General features: G+C 35.3%; 1 protein-coding gene across 1 annotated transcript in view; it reads right to left on the bottom strand.

Moving 5' to 3' along the window:
• ARHGAP15 (Rho GTPase activating protein 15) overlaps nucleotides 1-18,742 on the bottom strand; it is a 697,775-nt gene that overhangs the window by 538,720 nt on the left and 140,313 nt on the right. The window contains exon 6 of the mRNA XM_066345184.1: nucleotides 10,743-10,832. Coding sequence (XP_066201281.1) covers nucleotides 10,743-10,832 — 90 coding nt within the window. The remainder of the gene's footprint in view (nucleotides 1-10,742; nucleotides 10,833-18,742) is intronic.

Genomic DNA, 18,742 nt, shown 5'->3' with positions numbered 1-18,742 from the left:
ACTTCCTGATTCTGAGAAAAGGTAAAACTTTGAAGTAGAAATTATTTAATTATTTTAAATGAATAATCATCTACTGTCTTATGTTTTATTGAAAAGAAGCCAAGAAATAGTATTTTCCTTATTTTAAAAAATTTCATTAGGATAGATTTTTATTTATTTTTCATTAATTTATTGCGGTAACATTGGTTAATAGAATTATATAGGTTTCAGGAGTACAATTCTATAATATATTATCTGTATATTGTATTGTGTGTTTGCTACCTAAGATCAAGTCTCCTTCCATCACCATTTATTCCCTTTTACCCTCTTCTACATCCCCCATTCCCTTTTCCTTCTGAGAATTACCATACTTTTGTCTGTGTCTATGAGTTGTTTTTTTTCTTAATCCCTTTGCCTTTTCACCCACCCATCTGAAGCCCTCCTTTCTGACATCTATCTGCCAGTCTGTTCTCTGTATTTATCCGTCTGTTTCAATTTTGTTTCTTAGTTTATTTTGTGCATTAGATTTTACATATAAGTGAAATCATATGGTATTTATTTGTCTTTCTCTGACTGGCTTATTTCACTCATTCTTTATACCCTTATTTATAAAAATGAATAGGATTGACACTCTCAAAATCACCTGTGAGTACTGAGTCTCTATTGTGGACAAAATTTCTAAAATTTTTAGGACAGCTATTTTTTTTTAATTAAAAGAATGCATCTCTAGCTTTAGTTAAAAGGTGTCCAACCTTCTGGTTTAATAAGGATAAAGTAGTTAAGTCTTTGTCTTTGTATTATCTTTGGAAAGACAAAACTAATTTACATGTCAGGAATAAAAGATTCTAAATTAAACAACATGGAATTAATAGCAGTGTTTGAGGCCATCTGATATTTAATAAGGAGATACCTCCTTGGAGGTCAGGAATATTTTTGAGATGTATCTATCTTTATATTTGAAAGCTGTGTCATTAATCCTTTCCCCAACTTTCAAAAATATTTTGCACAGACAGCCTTATGTTCGAAGGAAGAAAGAAAACCTAAGTGGAAATTTCTTTTAACTTTGAAACAAGAAGATATTAAAAGTTAAAATAAACCAAACACTGATTGTTTTAAAATTTTGGGCAGCCATTTTCTCAGTTGAACTTCCAACTGAAAAGCTTTGTAACCATCTGATTTATCTGTGAGGAAAGGGAAGAGGTGACAGAAGCAGTTTGTGTTATGATCCTGACAATACTGCCATCCTTTAACATGGTTTTATTTAGTTCTTACAACCATCTTTCTGTAAATGACATTTAGGATTATTTAAGATTATTTTGTAATCCTTTTAATCCTTAGTGCTTTAAATTTCAGGCTAAACACCAAGGAGCAAACTAGTACTTAACAGGAATGTTTAAAACATGTAGTTTGAACATAAATCTTTTTATTCACTCTTTCCCTGATGAAGACCTAGTGTTGTTCTTAACTAGAAAAACGTGTACCACAGTTCATTGCAAACCACTCGGGTGCTAAATGTTTTCTCAAGGTACATCAAACTTGTGATGGTCCTTAACAATTATGCTAAATGCAAAATTTAACAAAAGTTAGCAGCAGAGAACATTTCCTAATTTAACTAAGAATTTGTATAACATTTTATAAGTATAAAGTGTCTTTCTGTGTTTGTGTGGAAATGGTCACTCTTTTTTCTAAAGTCAAACTATTAGATGTGGATATATACATAGGTGTACATATATTAAATGTACATCTATCTATCTATCTATATACACATTTATAGTTTTTAAACATATAATATGGGTTGTCTACATATACTTTATTATAAAAGATCTAATAATTTTTAAAAATATATTATTTATTATTAAGAAGTACCAATTAGGCCAAAGACTGTTCTATAGATACAGGCAGATGTTCTTGAACTCAGCCAGAGAGCATCATTCTGATTTACTGAGAGTTGTTGAATACCAAGCTTTAATAATTAATGTTGTCACTGTTATGTTACCATGTACCAATTAAATAAGACTGAATCTATACCAAAAGTTGAATAAGACTTTGACTATGAAGAAAATGTGGCATTCAATACAAAAAAAAAAAAAAAAAAGAACTCAAAGGTCCAAATGGCATACACAAAGAAGCAAAACAAATATAATTGTTTTTTGTCATAAATGTGTGCATCTGAGTCTTTCAAGCATATCTCAGACACATGATTTTTTGTTTGTTTTCCTATTCATTTTAAGTTTGACTTCTCTGCAGACACTGTAATTATGTTGCATAGAACTACTAGTCCATCAATTTTTTAAAGATAGATTTGAAATTTTAAATTATTTCTAATTTTTCTTTTTGCTTTTTCCTGAACCAAAAATCTCAATAGCTATTTGCTATCTGTAGTCTATAATTCATAGACTGAGATTGAACACCAATCCTAATTCAAATTTAGGAATTCTAAAGCTATTTCTGACATAGCACATCAGCTGAAGCTATCATAGTCTTTTTTTAAACAGGAAGAAACACTTCATGATTCTGTATGTAATGAAACACACACATCCAAACATCCAACAATGTCTTAATACCATTAATACCATGTTTTTGAAGTATAATCATGTTTATACTGATCATTTGAGAATTAGACCAGCTAATGTATCTAATCAAATATTGATGTAAGTCACTAGATTTAGCTCTCTGGCAAATCCTCCCAATGCTTTTTTGTTAACAGAACTATAAAAGCTGTTTACATGGTTTCTTTCAAAAGGCTTACTCCTATAGTCTATATCTATGGACATGTACGGATATGAGAAAATTTTACCTAAGCTCATGTGTTTAGGTAATAAAAAGATTCGATCATGGCAAGAAAGTCACGCAATTCACCCTCCACCCCTCCCCCAAGCAGGAAATGAAATTTAAAACTTTCATTAGCTTTGTTATTCACAACATCCTTACATCCACCTCTTGCTCCTCTAATGTTTATAGGACAAAAGAAAAAATAAACTGAATGTATGAACACTGAGGTCCAGGAACTGCTCGGGTCCCTACAACCAAAACGAGCTGGCAAGATGATCACTTCCAAAAAGCTACTGAAAGTGAGAATAGTTTCTAAAGTTTTTGGAAGTACTTAATTCAGAAATATAAAAAACAAGTAAAAAATTATAACAAGAAATGGTTAGTTATTTTTAAAAAATGTTAGGATGATACATGGCAATATAAGCAGTTTAAATACCTAGGTTTTTATGTTCTTAGCTATGTAAAATTATACATAAATATTTTTCTTCAATATTTGTGGCCCTGTATTTATTATATATACTTGACTATCATCTTCATTAGTAATCTAATTTAACTCTTTATAAGGTTAACAGAAGGAATTTAAAAAGGTTGGCTTAGACCTGAAGATGGCAGCAGAGTAGGCAGACGCACAGACTCCCAGCTCAAACCACTGAACTGGATTATAAACTAATTTATGAACAGTCAGCATGAAAAAACAAATCTGGACTACAAGAACAGCTTTCAAAAATCAAGAAGCAAAGAAGAAGCCACAACAAACCTGGTAGGGAGCGCCTGAATCTCCCCTGCTTACAGGAACAGGGAGGGGGGGTGAGGGTGGGCTCTCACTCCAAGGAAAAGAGCAGTAAATACTGCTCACAGCCACTTGTCTGGTGACCAGGGAATGAGGTGTGTTGAAAGGACCCAGTTGCCTTCCAAAAAGAAAGGAGAAAGAGAGAGACGGATGGTGAGGGGGAGAAGAATATAGATGATGACATAAAAAGCTGACTCATTCAGTGCTGGAGGCGGCCATAACTGGGGGGAGAGGTTGATCCTTCTACAAAGCAAAATACAAAAGTACTTCCAGGTCACAGAGATACAGACATCTCTCCAGCTCCAATCAGCGCAACAAGACACAGCTGAAAACAAGAAGTGGGGAGGAGGGGCAGTAACTCAGGTCTCCATGGAGATCTGAGATACACCTCCCCCTACTGAAGCTGAGAAAGCAACCCACCCCCAGAGAGATTAACTGGCACAAGAGGACTTCAGAGCCTCAGGTCACACCCACCGCATTCCTGGATACAGTTTCAAATAAGCCCCCTGTTGAGATCAGCAAACAAGACAATCACCTGTTAAGAAAACAAACATATCAAGACTTCAAAGCAGCCCAAATCCTAAAGTGGATTACAAATAATAGCTGATGCCAACCCAAGAAGACCTAGAAATGACACAAGTAAAAACTAGATGCAGACAACACCAAGCCTAGATTCAACCAGCTCTACAAAGAAAACACCCAGACACCCAGGTACAATGAGAAGACAAAGAAGTGCAATCCAAATGAAACCACAAGAGAGACCTTCAGGAGATGAACTGATATGGAAATAATCAAACTTCCAGATGCAGAGTTTAAATAATGATTGTAAGGATGTTTAGGGATCTTAGAACAACAATGGATGGTCATCACAAACACCTACATAAAGAAATAGCAAGTATAAAAAAGGATATTGAAATATTAAAAAAGAATGAGTCGGAGATGACAAATACAATAACAGAAATGAAGACCACAATGGAAGGAATTAAAAACAGGATGGATACAGCTGAGGATTGAATCAGCAAGTTGGAGGACAACTGGAATGAAGGCATGAAAGCAGAGAAGAAAAAAGAAAAGAGACTCAAAAAGTCTGAGGAAACTCTTAGGGAGCTCTGTGACAACATAGAGAAATAACATCCGCATCATAGGGGTTCCTGAAGAAGAAGAGGAATAACAAGAAATAGAGGCTTTATTAAATCATATCAAAGCTGAAAACTTCCTTAAATTAATGCAGGAGAAACTCTCACAAATTCAAGAAGCACAGAGAACCCCACTAAAAAGAAACCTACACCAAGACACATCATAATTAAAATACCAAAGCTAAGTGATAAAGAGAAAATATTAAAAGCTGTGAGAGTAAAAAAGCTATCACCTACAAAGGAGCCCCCATAAGGATGACATCAGACTTCTCAACAGAAACACTTGAAGCCAGAAGGGAATGGCAAGAAATATTCAAAATATTGCAGAACAAGAACCTACAACCAAGACTACTTTATCCAGCAAGGCTATCATTTAAAATTGAAGGAGAAATAAAAAGTTTCCCAGACAAAAAAAAACTCAAGGAACTCATTACAACCAAACCAATGCTGCAAGAAATGTTAAGGGGCATGGTGTAAACAGATCAAAGTGGGAAAAGAATATAGCAAAAGAGAAATAAAGCTTTAAAGAATAAAATGGCCATGAACAACTACATGTAAATGTAAATGGATTAAATGATCCAATCAAAAGACATAGGGTAGCTGCATGGATAAGAAAACAGGACCCGTACATATGCTGTCTATAAGAGACACACCTTAGAACAAAAGATGCACATAGGTTGAAGGTAAAAGGATGGAAAAAAACATTTCATGCAAATAGAAATGAAAAAAAAAGCTGGGGTAGCAATACTTATATCAGACAAAATGGACTTTAAAACAAAGAATATAGTAAGAGATAAAGAAGGCCACTACATAATGATAAAGGGAGCAATCCAACAGGAAGATATAACTATTATAAATATCTACGCACCTAATATAGGAGCACCTAAATATATAAAGAAGACTTTGATGAATATAAAGAGTGAGATCAACAGCAACACTATAATTGTAGGGGATTTTAATACCCCACTAACATCACTAGATAGATCCTCAAGAAAGAAAATTAACAAAGAAACAGCAGACTTAAAGGACACAGGAGATCAACTCGATTTAATAGATATCTACAGAACCTTTCACCCTAAAGCAGCAGAATATACATTCTTTTCAAGTGCTCATGGTACATTCTCTAGGATAGACCACATGTTAGGGCACAAAAGTGGTCTCAACAAATTTAAGAAGATTGAAATCATATCAAACACTTTCTCTGATCACAACGGCATGAAACTAGAAATGAATCACAGCAGAAAAGCTCAAAAATTCTCAAACACAAGGAAACTAAATAGCAGGTTGTTAAATAACGAATGGATCAAGAATGAGATCAAAGAAGAAATAAAAAAAATTCCTAGAAACAACTGATAACGAGCATACAACAACTCAAAATTTATGAGACACAGAAAAAGCAGTACTGAGAGGGAAGTTCATAGCACTACAAGCACACTTTAAGAAGCTAGAAAAAGCTCAAATAAACAACTTAACCCTGCATCTAAAAGAACTAGAAAAAGAACCGTAAGCATAGCCTAAATGTAGTAGAAGGAAGGAAATAATAAAGATCAGAGCAGAAAAATAAATGACATAGAGACTAAAGAAACAATACAGAGGATCAATGAAACTAGGAGCTGGTTTTTTGAAAAGGTAAACAAGATTGATGAACCTTTAACTAGACTCACCAAGAAAAAGAGAGAGAGGACTCAAATAAATAAAATTAGAAATGAGAGTGGAGAAATAACAACTGACACAACAGAAATACAAATGATTGTAAGAAAATACTATGAAGAACTGTATGCCAAAAAACTAGACAACCTGGATGAAATGGACAAATTTCTTGAAACCTAAACAGACCAATTACACCAAATGAGATCAAAACAGTTATCAAAAAACTCCCAACAAAGAAAAGTCCTGGGCCAGATGGCTTCACAAGTGAATTCTACCAACTATTCAAAGAAGATCTAACTCCTATCCTTCTGAAACTATTTTAAAAAATTCAAGAGGAAGGAAGACTTCCAAGCTCCTTTTATGAGGCGAGCATAATTCTGATTCCAAAACCAGGCAAAGACAACACAAAGAAAGAAAATTATAGGCCAATATCCCTGATGAATATAGATGCTAAAATCTTCAACAAAATATTAGCAAACTGGATCCAACAATATATGGAAAAAATCATACACCATGATCAAGTGGTATTTTTTCTGGGGAGGCAAGGCTGGTACAGTATTCACAAATCTATCAATGTGATTCATCACATAAATGAAAGGAAGGAGAAAAACCACATGATAATTTCAACAGATGCAGAAAAAGCATTTGATAAAATCCAGCACCCATTCATGATCAAAACTCTCAGCAAAGTGGGAATACAGGGAACATACCTCAACATGATAAAAGCCATCTATGACAAACCCACAGCCAACATCATACTCAATGGGTAAAAATTAAAAGCAATCTCCTTAAGATCAAGAACAAGGCAGGGGTGCCCCCTTTCACCACTCTTATTCAAAATAGTTCTGGAAGTCCTAGCCACAGCAATCAGACAAGAAGAAGAAATAAAAGGCATTCAAGTTGGAAAAGAAGAAATAAAGCTATCATTATTTGCAGATGATATGATATTGTATATAGAAAATCCTAAAGTCTTAGTCAAAAAACTACTGGACCTGATAAATGAATTCAGCAAGGTGGCAGGATATAAAATTAATACTCAGAAATCAGAGGCATTTTTATACACCAACAATGAACACTCAGAAAGAAAATTAAGGAAACAATCCCCTTCACTATTACAACCAAAAAAATAAAGTACCTAGGAGTACATTTAACCAAGGAGACTAAAGACTTGTACTCGGAAAATTATAAAACATTGAAAAAAGAAATCAAGGATGAAACAAACAAGTGAAAGCATATACCATGCTTATGGTTAGGAAGAATAAACATCATTAAAATGTCTATATTACCCAAAGTAATTTATAAATTCAATGCAATGCCAATTAAAATACCAATGACATACTTTAAAGATATAGATCACATATTCCAAAAATTTATATGGAACCAAAAGAGAACACGAATAACCTCAGCAATCTTAAAAAAGAAGAATAAAGGGGGAGGTATCACACTTCCTGATATCAAGCTATACTATAAGGCCATTGTACTCAAAACAGCCTGGCACTGGCATAAGAACAGGCACATAGATCAATGGAACAGAACGGAGAACCCAGAAATTAACCCACAGCTCTATGGACAACTGATATTTGACAAAGGAGGTAAGGAAATACAATGGAGTAAAGACAGCCTCTTCAACAAATGGTGTTGGGAAAATTGGACAGCAACCTGCAAAAAAATGAAACTAGACCACCAACTTACACCATTCACAAAAATAAACTCAAAATTAATAAAAGATTTAAATGTAAGCCGTGAAACCATAAGCATCTTAGAAGAAAACATAGGCAGTAAGCTCTCCAACATTTCTTGCAGCTATATATTTGCTGATTTATCTCCTCGGGCAAGGGAAATAAAAGACAGGATAAAGAAATGGGACTATATCAAAATAAAAAGCTTTTGCACAGCCAAAGACAATAAGAACAGAATAAAAAGACAAACTACACAATGGAGAACATATTTGACAGTTTGTCTGATAAGGGGTTAATAACCAAAATTTATAAAGAATTTGTAAATCTCAACACCAGAAAGACAAACAATCCAACAAAAATGGGCAAAAGAAATGAATAGACACTTCTCCAAAGAGCATATACAATGGCCAATAGACATATGAAAAAATGCTCAACATCATTAACCATTATAGAAATGCAAATTAAAACCACAATGAGATATCACCTCACACCAGTCAGAATGGTGCTCATCAACAAAACAACACAGAATAAGTGCTGGTGAGGATGTGGATAAAAGGGTACCCTCCTGCATTGCTGGTGGGAATGCAGACTGGTGCAGCCTCTGTGGAAAACAGTATGGAGATTCCTCAAAAAATTGAAAATCGAACTGCCTTTTGACCCAGCCATCCCACTTTTAGGAATATAACCCAAAGACACCATAGAATGGTTCCAGAAGGAGAAATGTACCCCCATGTTTATAGCAGCATTGTTCACAATAGCGAAGATCTGGAAACAGCCCAAGTGTTCGTCAGAGGATGAGTGGATTAAAAAGCTTGGGTACATATATACTATGGAATACTACTCAGCCATAAGAAATGATGACATCGGATCATTTACAATAACATGGATGGACCTTGATAACATTATATGGAGTGAAATAAGTAAATCAGAACAAAACTAAGAAGTATATGAACCCCTGCATGGATGGGACATAAAAATGAGACTCAGAGACATGGACAAAAATGTGATGGTAACAGGGAGTAGGGTGGAGGGGTGCAGAGGGAGCGAGGAAGGAGAGGGAGGGGGTGGGGGGAGGGGAGGGGCACAAAGAAAACCAGATAGAAGGTGACGGAGGATGATTTGACTTTGAGTGAGGGGTATGCAGCATAATCAAAGGTCAAAATAATCTGGAGATGTTTTCTCGGAACATATGTACCCTGATTTATCAATGTCACGGCATTAAAATTAATAAAAATAAGATAAAAAAAAAAAGGTTGGCTTAGCTCAACTCCAAGAAGTTTTATTGTCCAAGGATTACATCAATGTCAAATTATCATGTCTTTATTTTGTAACATTGTTGATAAGGATGCTAAATTCATATTACAAAATAAAACTAAACCACTCCACCCATACAATCCAGTTCAGAACTAGTCATACCGATCATTTATGTTGTTTTAAAAGCTAGGATTATAATCTCTAAATTTTATTTATGACAAAATAACAAGTAAGAAATTGACAGAGGAAATATCAGTGAACTACAATTCATCACTTTAAAACAAAGTTATTTTTCCTTCTTGATTTTGAAAATTCACATTCTAATCAGTTTTGGCTTTAGTCTTTTGATTTCTAGATAAGTATATTTAGTTTCTTTCTTTTTTTGGGGGTAGAAATATTATCATATCAAATAGAATAATACTAAATAAAGTAGAATAATACTAAAGCCAGAAAGAAAATTTATTCCAAAATATGTTGAATGCATTTTTTTAAATTAATATGGGTCAAAATTATTTACATAAACCTGAATTAGCATCTAAAAACTGCAGAAAAAACTCAAAACCAGTTTTTTTTCTCAGTGAGAGTTTAGATAGAAAATGTCACCAATCTATACTTTTGTAAGACCAAATATATTAATTTTAGTAATGCATTTAAGATCAGAACTGACTTTTCTTCAAGAGCCAAAATGGTCTTCGAAGACATTAAATATATTAGTTATAATAATGTAGCTCCTTGGATACTAAACGATATAAATTATAAAATATATCAATAAGTTATTTTGGAATATAAAAATTAATTAAATCTTATTTAAATATAGAAAAAGATCAACCTCCATAATCTAAAGTTATTAATTGCCAAAGGGATTTTAGTAACATCATATGTTAAATATTAAGTTTTCTTATTTTCTTTTTTTCAAGGATTTCATCTGGTTTTTTCAATTCAATGAAGCATGACTGAAAGTATTAATCACAATTATTTTTTCCAAAAAGTTAAATTATGCAATATAAAAAGATCCATTTTTTATAGTTTCTTCACTCTATATCTCTTAAATTACACTGGTAGTGTAATTTATGACTAGGTGGCAGGAATGGTAATAAACACAAACAGTTCATCAAAATTATTGAATCTTATTTTATGTATATCTGAAAGCTTTATATTATATCTATTTGAGTCAAACATTCTAGATTTGAACCCCAAACAGCTAGCAAATACGTTGCAAAATTTAGTGACTTTTGGGTATAGAATTAATCAATGCACAACACATATTTTGTGTTTAGATAGCAACTGGCCTGAGGAAATAACAACAAAATAACCAAAATTCAACAAGGAAGAGAGTCAGTTTTTCACAACGACTTCTGCACAACTAGTTGCAAATTAAAATGCATATGAAAACATCACAACAAGGTAGTCTTATTTTGATTACCCAAGAGACTTCAGATCCAGAAGACATAGGAATAAGCTGAGGATATGAAACCCTCTTACCTGAAAGACATTCTTCCTGCTTGACTTCTCCTTGGCCCACTCAATGTGTGCTCCACACAAATCCACACTTTCTGGTTTGTGCCCAGTTTTCTGTAAACAAATATGAAATAAGAGTAAAAAGCATACAACACTGGTGATGCATGTCAAAAAAAGAAATAAAAGTTTATTGAGTTAGCAGCTAGACATATATATTTATGATACAAAGCCTTTCTTTTGTTTCTTTTTTAGTTTAAATTACATCTCTGTACCCTCATATTCTTTGCAGTATTATTTACATTGGTCAAGAACTGGAAAACAAGTAAAGTGTCAATCAATGAATGAATAAAGAAAGAAAATGTGATACACACACAATAGAAAAATTATTCAGCCATAAAAAAGAAGGAAATCTTGCATGTGTGACAACATGGATGACCCTAAAGAGCATTATGCTAAGCGAAGTCAGTCAGACAGGAAAAGACAAATACTTCATCATCTCGCTTATGTGTAGAATCTAAAAAAGATTGAACTCAGCAACAGAGAGTGGTTCCACAAGTTGGGGAAATGAGGAGTTGTTGGTCAAAAGGTACAAACATTCAGCTATAAGATAAATAAGTTCTGGGGATCAAAAGTATAGCATCATGACAATAGTTGACACTGTACTGTATATTTGAAAGTTGCTTAGGACGTAGATGATAAAGGTGCACATCACACACACACACATGCACAGGTAATCATGTCATGTAATAGATGTGTTCACTAACCTTAATGTGGTAATAATTGTACAATATATACAAAGTGGGGATGAAGTAGATTTATAGTTGTTCATATGAAAAACCATATAATAATTAAAAATAATAACACAAGAATAAACTGTTTCATGTACTCACAACTGTAAACCTACTTTTACCCCACCTTGTAAGTATATCAACTCATCACATTATGTACCTTAAACTTACAGTCATTTGTCAATTATATCTCAATAAAGCTGAAAAACAAACAAATTTAATTAGTATTTAATAAGTGACAATTGTGTACCTTTTAGAAATACACTTTTCAGACTTTTAAGACTATGCACATAAAGTATATATTTATTCATATTTAATAAATTTAACTTAGACAAAGTAATTATAACATATGCTTGCTTTTACACATTATAGTGTGGGTGTTACTTAAAAGCTGTTTATATTTAATTCATAATACTCAATTAATGGGAATATCATCTATACTTGCCTCTTCACATTTTTATTTGGTTCAAGTGAATCATACTTATATAACTTTAAATTTGCATAACTCCAAATATTAAGCAAAAGCTTATTAGTTTGGGAAATTTACAAGTTTTGAAGAAAGTGATGCCACATTTCAAAGCCTCCACTATTTTCATATGTTCTGAGCTACTCTAGATTCCTCTAAAAATTCAACTTTCCTTAAACCATTTTTTGTAGAATAAAATTTTAGTATATAAGGCTTATAATATTTTTACATAATGTTTTCAACAGTATAAACTTTAGGTTAAAACATGAAATTATCAAAGAATAGTGAAAATGTTAAAAGAAATCTGTGCATAATTGTTGCCTCATTTAGCTACTATAACTAATTCTATCAGTTTAATAAATATAGACTATTTTTCAGAAGAAGCCAGAAATCTGTTTTTTTTTTTCATACTAAATTGTGAGGGTTTGGGGGAGCAATTCAATAAAATTGTTTTTTGGAAACACTGTTCAATCTAAATATAACTTTCCTGCTGAATAAATTCAGCTAGCGAGACAGCAACTGACAGCATATCTTTCTTTTGTTATTTGGTAGTAATCTTATGAGAAAACAATCAAGCTGAGCATGCCTCTTACAGGTGCTTCAGTAGGGGAAACATTTTTACTGGTTCATCCATACTCTACCACTCAGGTGATCGCTATTGTGCAAAACATCAAACTATGAAACGATCATTGTTGAGGGACTTACGACATAGAAAAATTACAAAACAACATGCTTCTTCCACAGTTTATTAAATTATGGAATTCTCAGAACCAATAAAAATACTCATTAAGATTATGTAACAAAAGAGATTATCTTTCCCTTAAAATGTACACAAGGAAAACAAAGATGAAATTATTTTGTATAAGAAGCATTTTTTTTAAATGTGCCAAGCAGTATGACTATCAATTCATTTAATTATTTTAACAACTGTATGAGGTAGGTACTATACCATGTTACAGGTAAAATAATACGCCAGAGTGGTTAGGTAAACTGTCTCACTGTAACACAGGGAGAAGAGGAGGCGCCAGGACTGAAATGTGAGCAGTGTCTTCTCCCAGGAAGAAATACAAATGGCCAACAGATATATGAAAAGATGCTCATCTTCTTTAGTTATTAGAGAAATGCAAATCAAAATGGCAATGAGATACCACCTCACACCTGTTAGATTAGCTATTATTAACAAGACAGGTAATAGCAAATGTTGGAGAGGCTGTGGAGAAAAAGGAACCCTCATACACTGTTGGTGGGAATGTAAAGTAGTACAACCACTATGGAAGAAAGTATGGTGATTCCTCAAAAAACTGAAAATAGAACTACCTTATGACCCAGCAATCCCTCTACTGGGTATATACCTCAAAAACTCAGAAACATTGATACGTAAAGACACATGCAGCCCCATGTTTATTGCAGCATTGTTCACAGTGGCCAGGACATGGAAACAACCAAAAAGCCCATCAATAGATGACTAGATAAAGAAGACGTGGCACATATACACTAGAGAATACTACTCAGCCATAAGAAATGATGACATCAGATCATTTACAGCAAAATGGAGGGATCTTGATAACATTATATGAAGTGAAATAAGTAAATCAGAAAAAAACAGGAACTGCATTATTCCATACGTAGGTGGGATATAAAAGTGAGACTAAGAGACATTGATAAGAGTGTGGTGGTTACGGGGGGAGGGGGAGAGGGAGAGGGAAAGGGGGAGGGGGAGGGGCACAAAAAACTAGATAGAAGGTGACAGAGGACAATCTGACTTTGGGTGATGGGTATGCAACATAATTGAACGACAAGATAACCTGGACATGTTATCTTTGAATATATGTATCCTGATTTATTGATGTCACCCCATTAAAAAAATAAAATTATTAAAATTAAAAAAAAAAATGAAATGTGAGCAGTGTCACTCTAGTCATTTCCTAGCTGCTGTGTAGTCCTTGAACACTGAATTAAGCTATAATCATGCTCATGTTAAAATGTGTACTATTTTGAGAAAAGACATACCTTTTATGCTATATTTTAATGCAGACATATAGATGTTGTTTCTCTCCTTCTCTGTTAAACTCGATCTTCCCATTGGGCTTCACATCATCCGTTTATCTGGAATACCTCCCAAACTTCACATGGTTTATTTTTTTCTTTAATTTATTTTTTAATTTATTGTGTTGACATGGTTTGCTAACCTATACAGGTTTCAAGTGTTCAACTCAGGCTGATTTTTTCTTATCCATCTGATCCCAACTAAATGTCACCTTGTCAGGGTCTCTCTGGCTGTCTTATAAAAAGAGTGGTATTTTTGCACTCATGGTTCCTCTTTATCTCACAGCTGTTTTAAATTTCACCACAGACCTCCTCCTAGCTGAAATTAACCTATTTTCATATGTTGTCTGATTTCTCCCCCAAGAATTAAGCTCCATGAGCTGGGGCCTTGTTTGCCTTTACCTCCACTACTTTCCCCAGTGAATGGAATAGTGTCTGGCACATAATTGTTCAATGAATATTTGCCGAATTCATGAATGAAAGAAAAATACAGAAATGCAGCTAGCTTTGTGCTTTGGAAGGAAGGTTTTGGCATCTTCAAATCCCCAAATTTACAACAATTAAGATTTGCATTTGGCTTAACAGTTAAACACTTTTGTTTTGTGATTTGGTAAAGTGATGGTTTCATGCCCCCATGTGGATTAAACCTAGGATTTCACAAAATCATCAACAGACATTTATTCCATATCTTTTATGTTCAATGTATTAGCTTCTGTGCTGGGCACTGGAAATCCAGAAATGAAGATACTGACTCTTCATTTAAAAATTCCATACTAGCCTCAGAGTCTTAATATAATTTTCTATACCCACTCTTTCTGTATAAGGAGCTAAAGGAGACCTGTGGGTAAAAAGGAACTTAAGTTTTCCCATTGTGGTTACCATCTAGCTCCAACAACCTTTAACTCTTCTCATCAGCATCACACACTAAATCCAAAGGCTTTGGCACCTAGTTTGGGCTTATCTAAATCCAAGCTCTGTCCATCACTCTCAGCACCCTCCTGGCGCTCAGCTATGCCCTTGTCCCTTCCCTGTATCCTTCGTGAGTACACTGCTCACCTGTTCCCACTTTAGCAATCTTCATTCAGCTTCTCACCTAACAAATCCCATTTTCTGAGTTTTCTATACTCCATTCTATTATACATGCTCTTAATGTTACTGACATTGGTAGACCTTTGTGCATTCTCCCAATCTCTCAAGCTTTTCTGGTTTTACTTCCTTTGACAAAAAACAAAAGTAAAAAACAAAACAAAACAGGAACAAATACAATATTTAAAATAAAGAACAAGTAAATTTAAATCAACAAACTGACTAGTATTTCAATGGGAACTATGCTCCTCTCACTGACCACCAGTGAAAGAGGTGCCCCTTCCGGAAGTGCGGCAGGGGCAGGATAAATGGCCTCAGGGGGCCGCATGTGGCCTGCGGGCCGTAGTTTGGGGACCCCTGCCTTAGATTGTCAAATAAATTTTTTTAAAAATGACAACAGCCAACACAACAATAGCCATCTGGTGTGAATGAATCAAAATTATACCATATTGTTGTGGTTAAACCATAGAATTTTAGTAATTAGTTTATGTTGGCCATGGGATGAAAAAGATTAAAAATTTTGCAGAGCTAAAGAATAAAGATTGGGAATATAGGAGGAGAGGGATAACTCAGAAAACGAGGAAAACCAGGCCTGTGCCCGATTCAGCCGTCACTTCAGCCTCTCTCCACCAATGTCTGTCTGTCTGTGTTTCCTACTGTATTGACCCGTTCCACTCTCTAATCTGCTTTTTCTTCTTCTACAATCTTCTTTGTGTTCCATAATTCTGGAGAAGTAACTTTTGACTACTCTGTATAATAATATTAAAAACAATGACCATTTTTTTCAAATGGGCTTCTGACTTTCCTTAGCAAAACTTTTTTTTTTAATTATCATCATATGAGCATTTAGCACATCCATGAAATCATTGCCAAGTCTGATGTCCTGAAAATTGGCAAACTTTTTATAAGTTCCTGGTCACTTTTTCATGACACATTTCTCCCAAAGCTTCACTCCTTTCAAGTTGGCTCATCAAATGCATTACTTCTAATTCATCTTGATGTTAGAACATTCTCAACTCTTCCCACTTTCCTGATTAAAATGAAGAAGCAAAAATAAAATTGATAAATACCTATACATCTTGTCTTATGAAAGCTTTATATCAATTTTTCATTATTTCTTACAACAATGTGGAGTTGATTCTATTGCCTTGAACTTATGAGGAAGAGACTCAGGCAGGGCCTGGTTCAGGGCCTTATGCCTGAGCTCAGACATGTACTCACTTTTATTTGACTAAACATCCCAAGTTTTTAATTACAGTTCATCTAGGACCTCTACTCTTTTTTTTTTTTCCATTTTTCTGAAGCTGGAAACAGGGAGAGACAGTCAGACAGACTCCCGCATGCGCCTGACCGGGATCCACCTGGCACGCCCACCAGGGGCGACGCTCTGCCCACCAGGGGGCGATGCTCTGCCCATCCTGGGCGTCGCCATGTTGCGACCAGAGCCACTCTAGCGCCTGAGGCAGAGGCCACAGAGCCATCCCCAGCGCCCGGGCCATCTTTGCTCCAATGGAGCCTTGGCTGCGGGAGGGTAAGAGAGAGACAGAGAGGAAGGAGGGGGGGGTGGAGAAGCAAATGGGCGCTTCTCCTGTGTGCCCTGGCCGGGAATCGAACCCGGGTCCTCCGCACGCTAGGCCGACGCTCTACCGCTGAGCCAACCGGCCAGGGCCAGGACCTCTACTCTTTACCTGTCCTTTCTTCTTACTAAGTCACTTAATACCCTTTTTAGATCCAAAAATAAGAATTCACATTTTTCTATCTTTTCCTTCTGCCATCAATTCCCATTTTTCTTCTTGGCTCCCAGAATTCTGGACATGGGTCTGTGACTCTGGTCCGTCTGTCTAATAAACTCCCATGCCTGGGATGATAATGGCATCTCGGAGCATTGAAGTTACCCGGCCAGTCACTACCATACAGGGCATATGCAACTCACAGATATATCCTGTCTTGTCCCAGAAGTCATCCTTCTTTGCCCAAGGGGCATAAACATGACCTCATGGTCGCTGGCTTAAGTCCTAAGGTTGCTGGCTTGAGCCCAAGGTCACTCACTGGTTTGAGCAAGGGACACTCGCTCTGCTGCAGCCCCCCGGTCAAGGCACATATGAGAAAGCAATCAATGAACAACTAAGATGCCACAACAAAAATTGATGCTTCTCATCTCTCTCCCTTCCTGTCTGTCTGTCCTTATCTGTCCCTCTCTCTGACTCTCTCAGTCTCTGTCAAAAAAAAAAATTATTTTTTTGAACAGTTTTAGGTTTGCAGCAAAACAGAGAAAAGGTACAGACTTCCCATATATACCCAGGAGTCATCCTTCTTTGCACAAGGCTTTTCCTGTCAGGTTCCTAATCCCCTCCCATCTCATTCCTCGTTTTCTGAGTTATCCCTCTTCTCCTATATTCCCAATCGTTATTCTCTAGCCCTGCAAAATTTTTAATCTTTTTTATCTCATGGCCAACATAAACTAATTACTAAAATTCTATGGTTTAACCACAACAATATGGTATAATTTTGATTCATTCACACCAGATGGTTATTGTTGTGTTGGCTGTTGTCATTTTAAAAAATTTATTTGACAATCTAAGGCAGGGGTCCCCAAACTACGGCCCGCAGGCCACATGCAGCCCCCTGAGGCCATTTATCCTGCCCCTGCCGCACTTCCGGAAGGGGCACCTCTTTCACTGGTGGTCAGCATCCTGTGCTCCTGGAGTACTGTATGTGGCGGTGCCGCAAAGCGCAGCTTCGCTCACGTACAGTACTACTTCCGGTAACGTGGGATGCACACATTACGGCTCCGGAAGCGCGTCATATCACTTGTTACGGCTAGCAGTGACAAATATGGAACCGGACATTGACCATCTCATTAGCCAAAAGCAGGCCCATAGTTCCCATTGAAATACTAGTCAGTTTGTTGATTTAAATTTATTTGTTCTTTATTTTAAATATTGTAGTTGTTCCTGTTTTGTTTTTTTAGTTTAAAATAAGATATGTGCAGTGTGCATAGGGATTTGTTCATAGTTTTTTTTATAGTCCAGCCCTCCAACGGTCTGAGGGACAGTGAACTGGCCCCCTGTGTAAAAGTTTGGGGACCCCTGATCTAAGGGAAAAGATGTTAGTGCCCCTGACTAAATAGTCAGGTATTGCATGTTTTAAAAATTCTTGTGGCACATTGGTTGAAAATTGCTGCTTTAGCCTATAACCATATTCAAGTCATTCTTTTTTTTTAATTGAAGTAAATAAGTATCCATATTCAAGTCATTCTTTTTTTTAATTGAAGTAAATAAGTATCAACCCTGTAATCTTACTTTTCTTAATATCACCTATCTCCTTTCTATTTTTGTCAGGATTCTTCAGAGTTTTCTGCATTCACATTCTCTGCTCATGTTTCATTCTCTTCTCAACCCATTGCGGTCTTTTACTTCTTTCCTTGACTAATCTAAATCTAAACCATTTTAAACACTAAGGTCAACAAAAACTATACGAGGTCTTCTCTCCCATCTACACTGTACTTGAATTCTGTACTGCTGGGCTCTGCTGGCCTCCCTTCTTCAACCTCTCTGCTCCTCAGCTGTCAGAAATTTTTTCAAATTCCGCTTTAAATAAATCTTTATATTTCTTCTGGGTTTTTTTTTCTTATTTTT

This window comes from Saccopteryx leptura, chromosome 7 (assembly GCF_036850995.1).
Source record: "Saccopteryx leptura isolate mSacLep1 chromosome 7, mSacLep1_pri_phased_curated, whole genome shotgun sequence".
Taxonomy (NCBI): Eukaryota; Metazoa; Chordata; class Mammalia; order Chiroptera; family Emballonuridae; genus Saccopteryx; species Saccopteryx leptura.
This window is presented reverse-complemented; position numbering and strand designations above follow the sequence as displayed.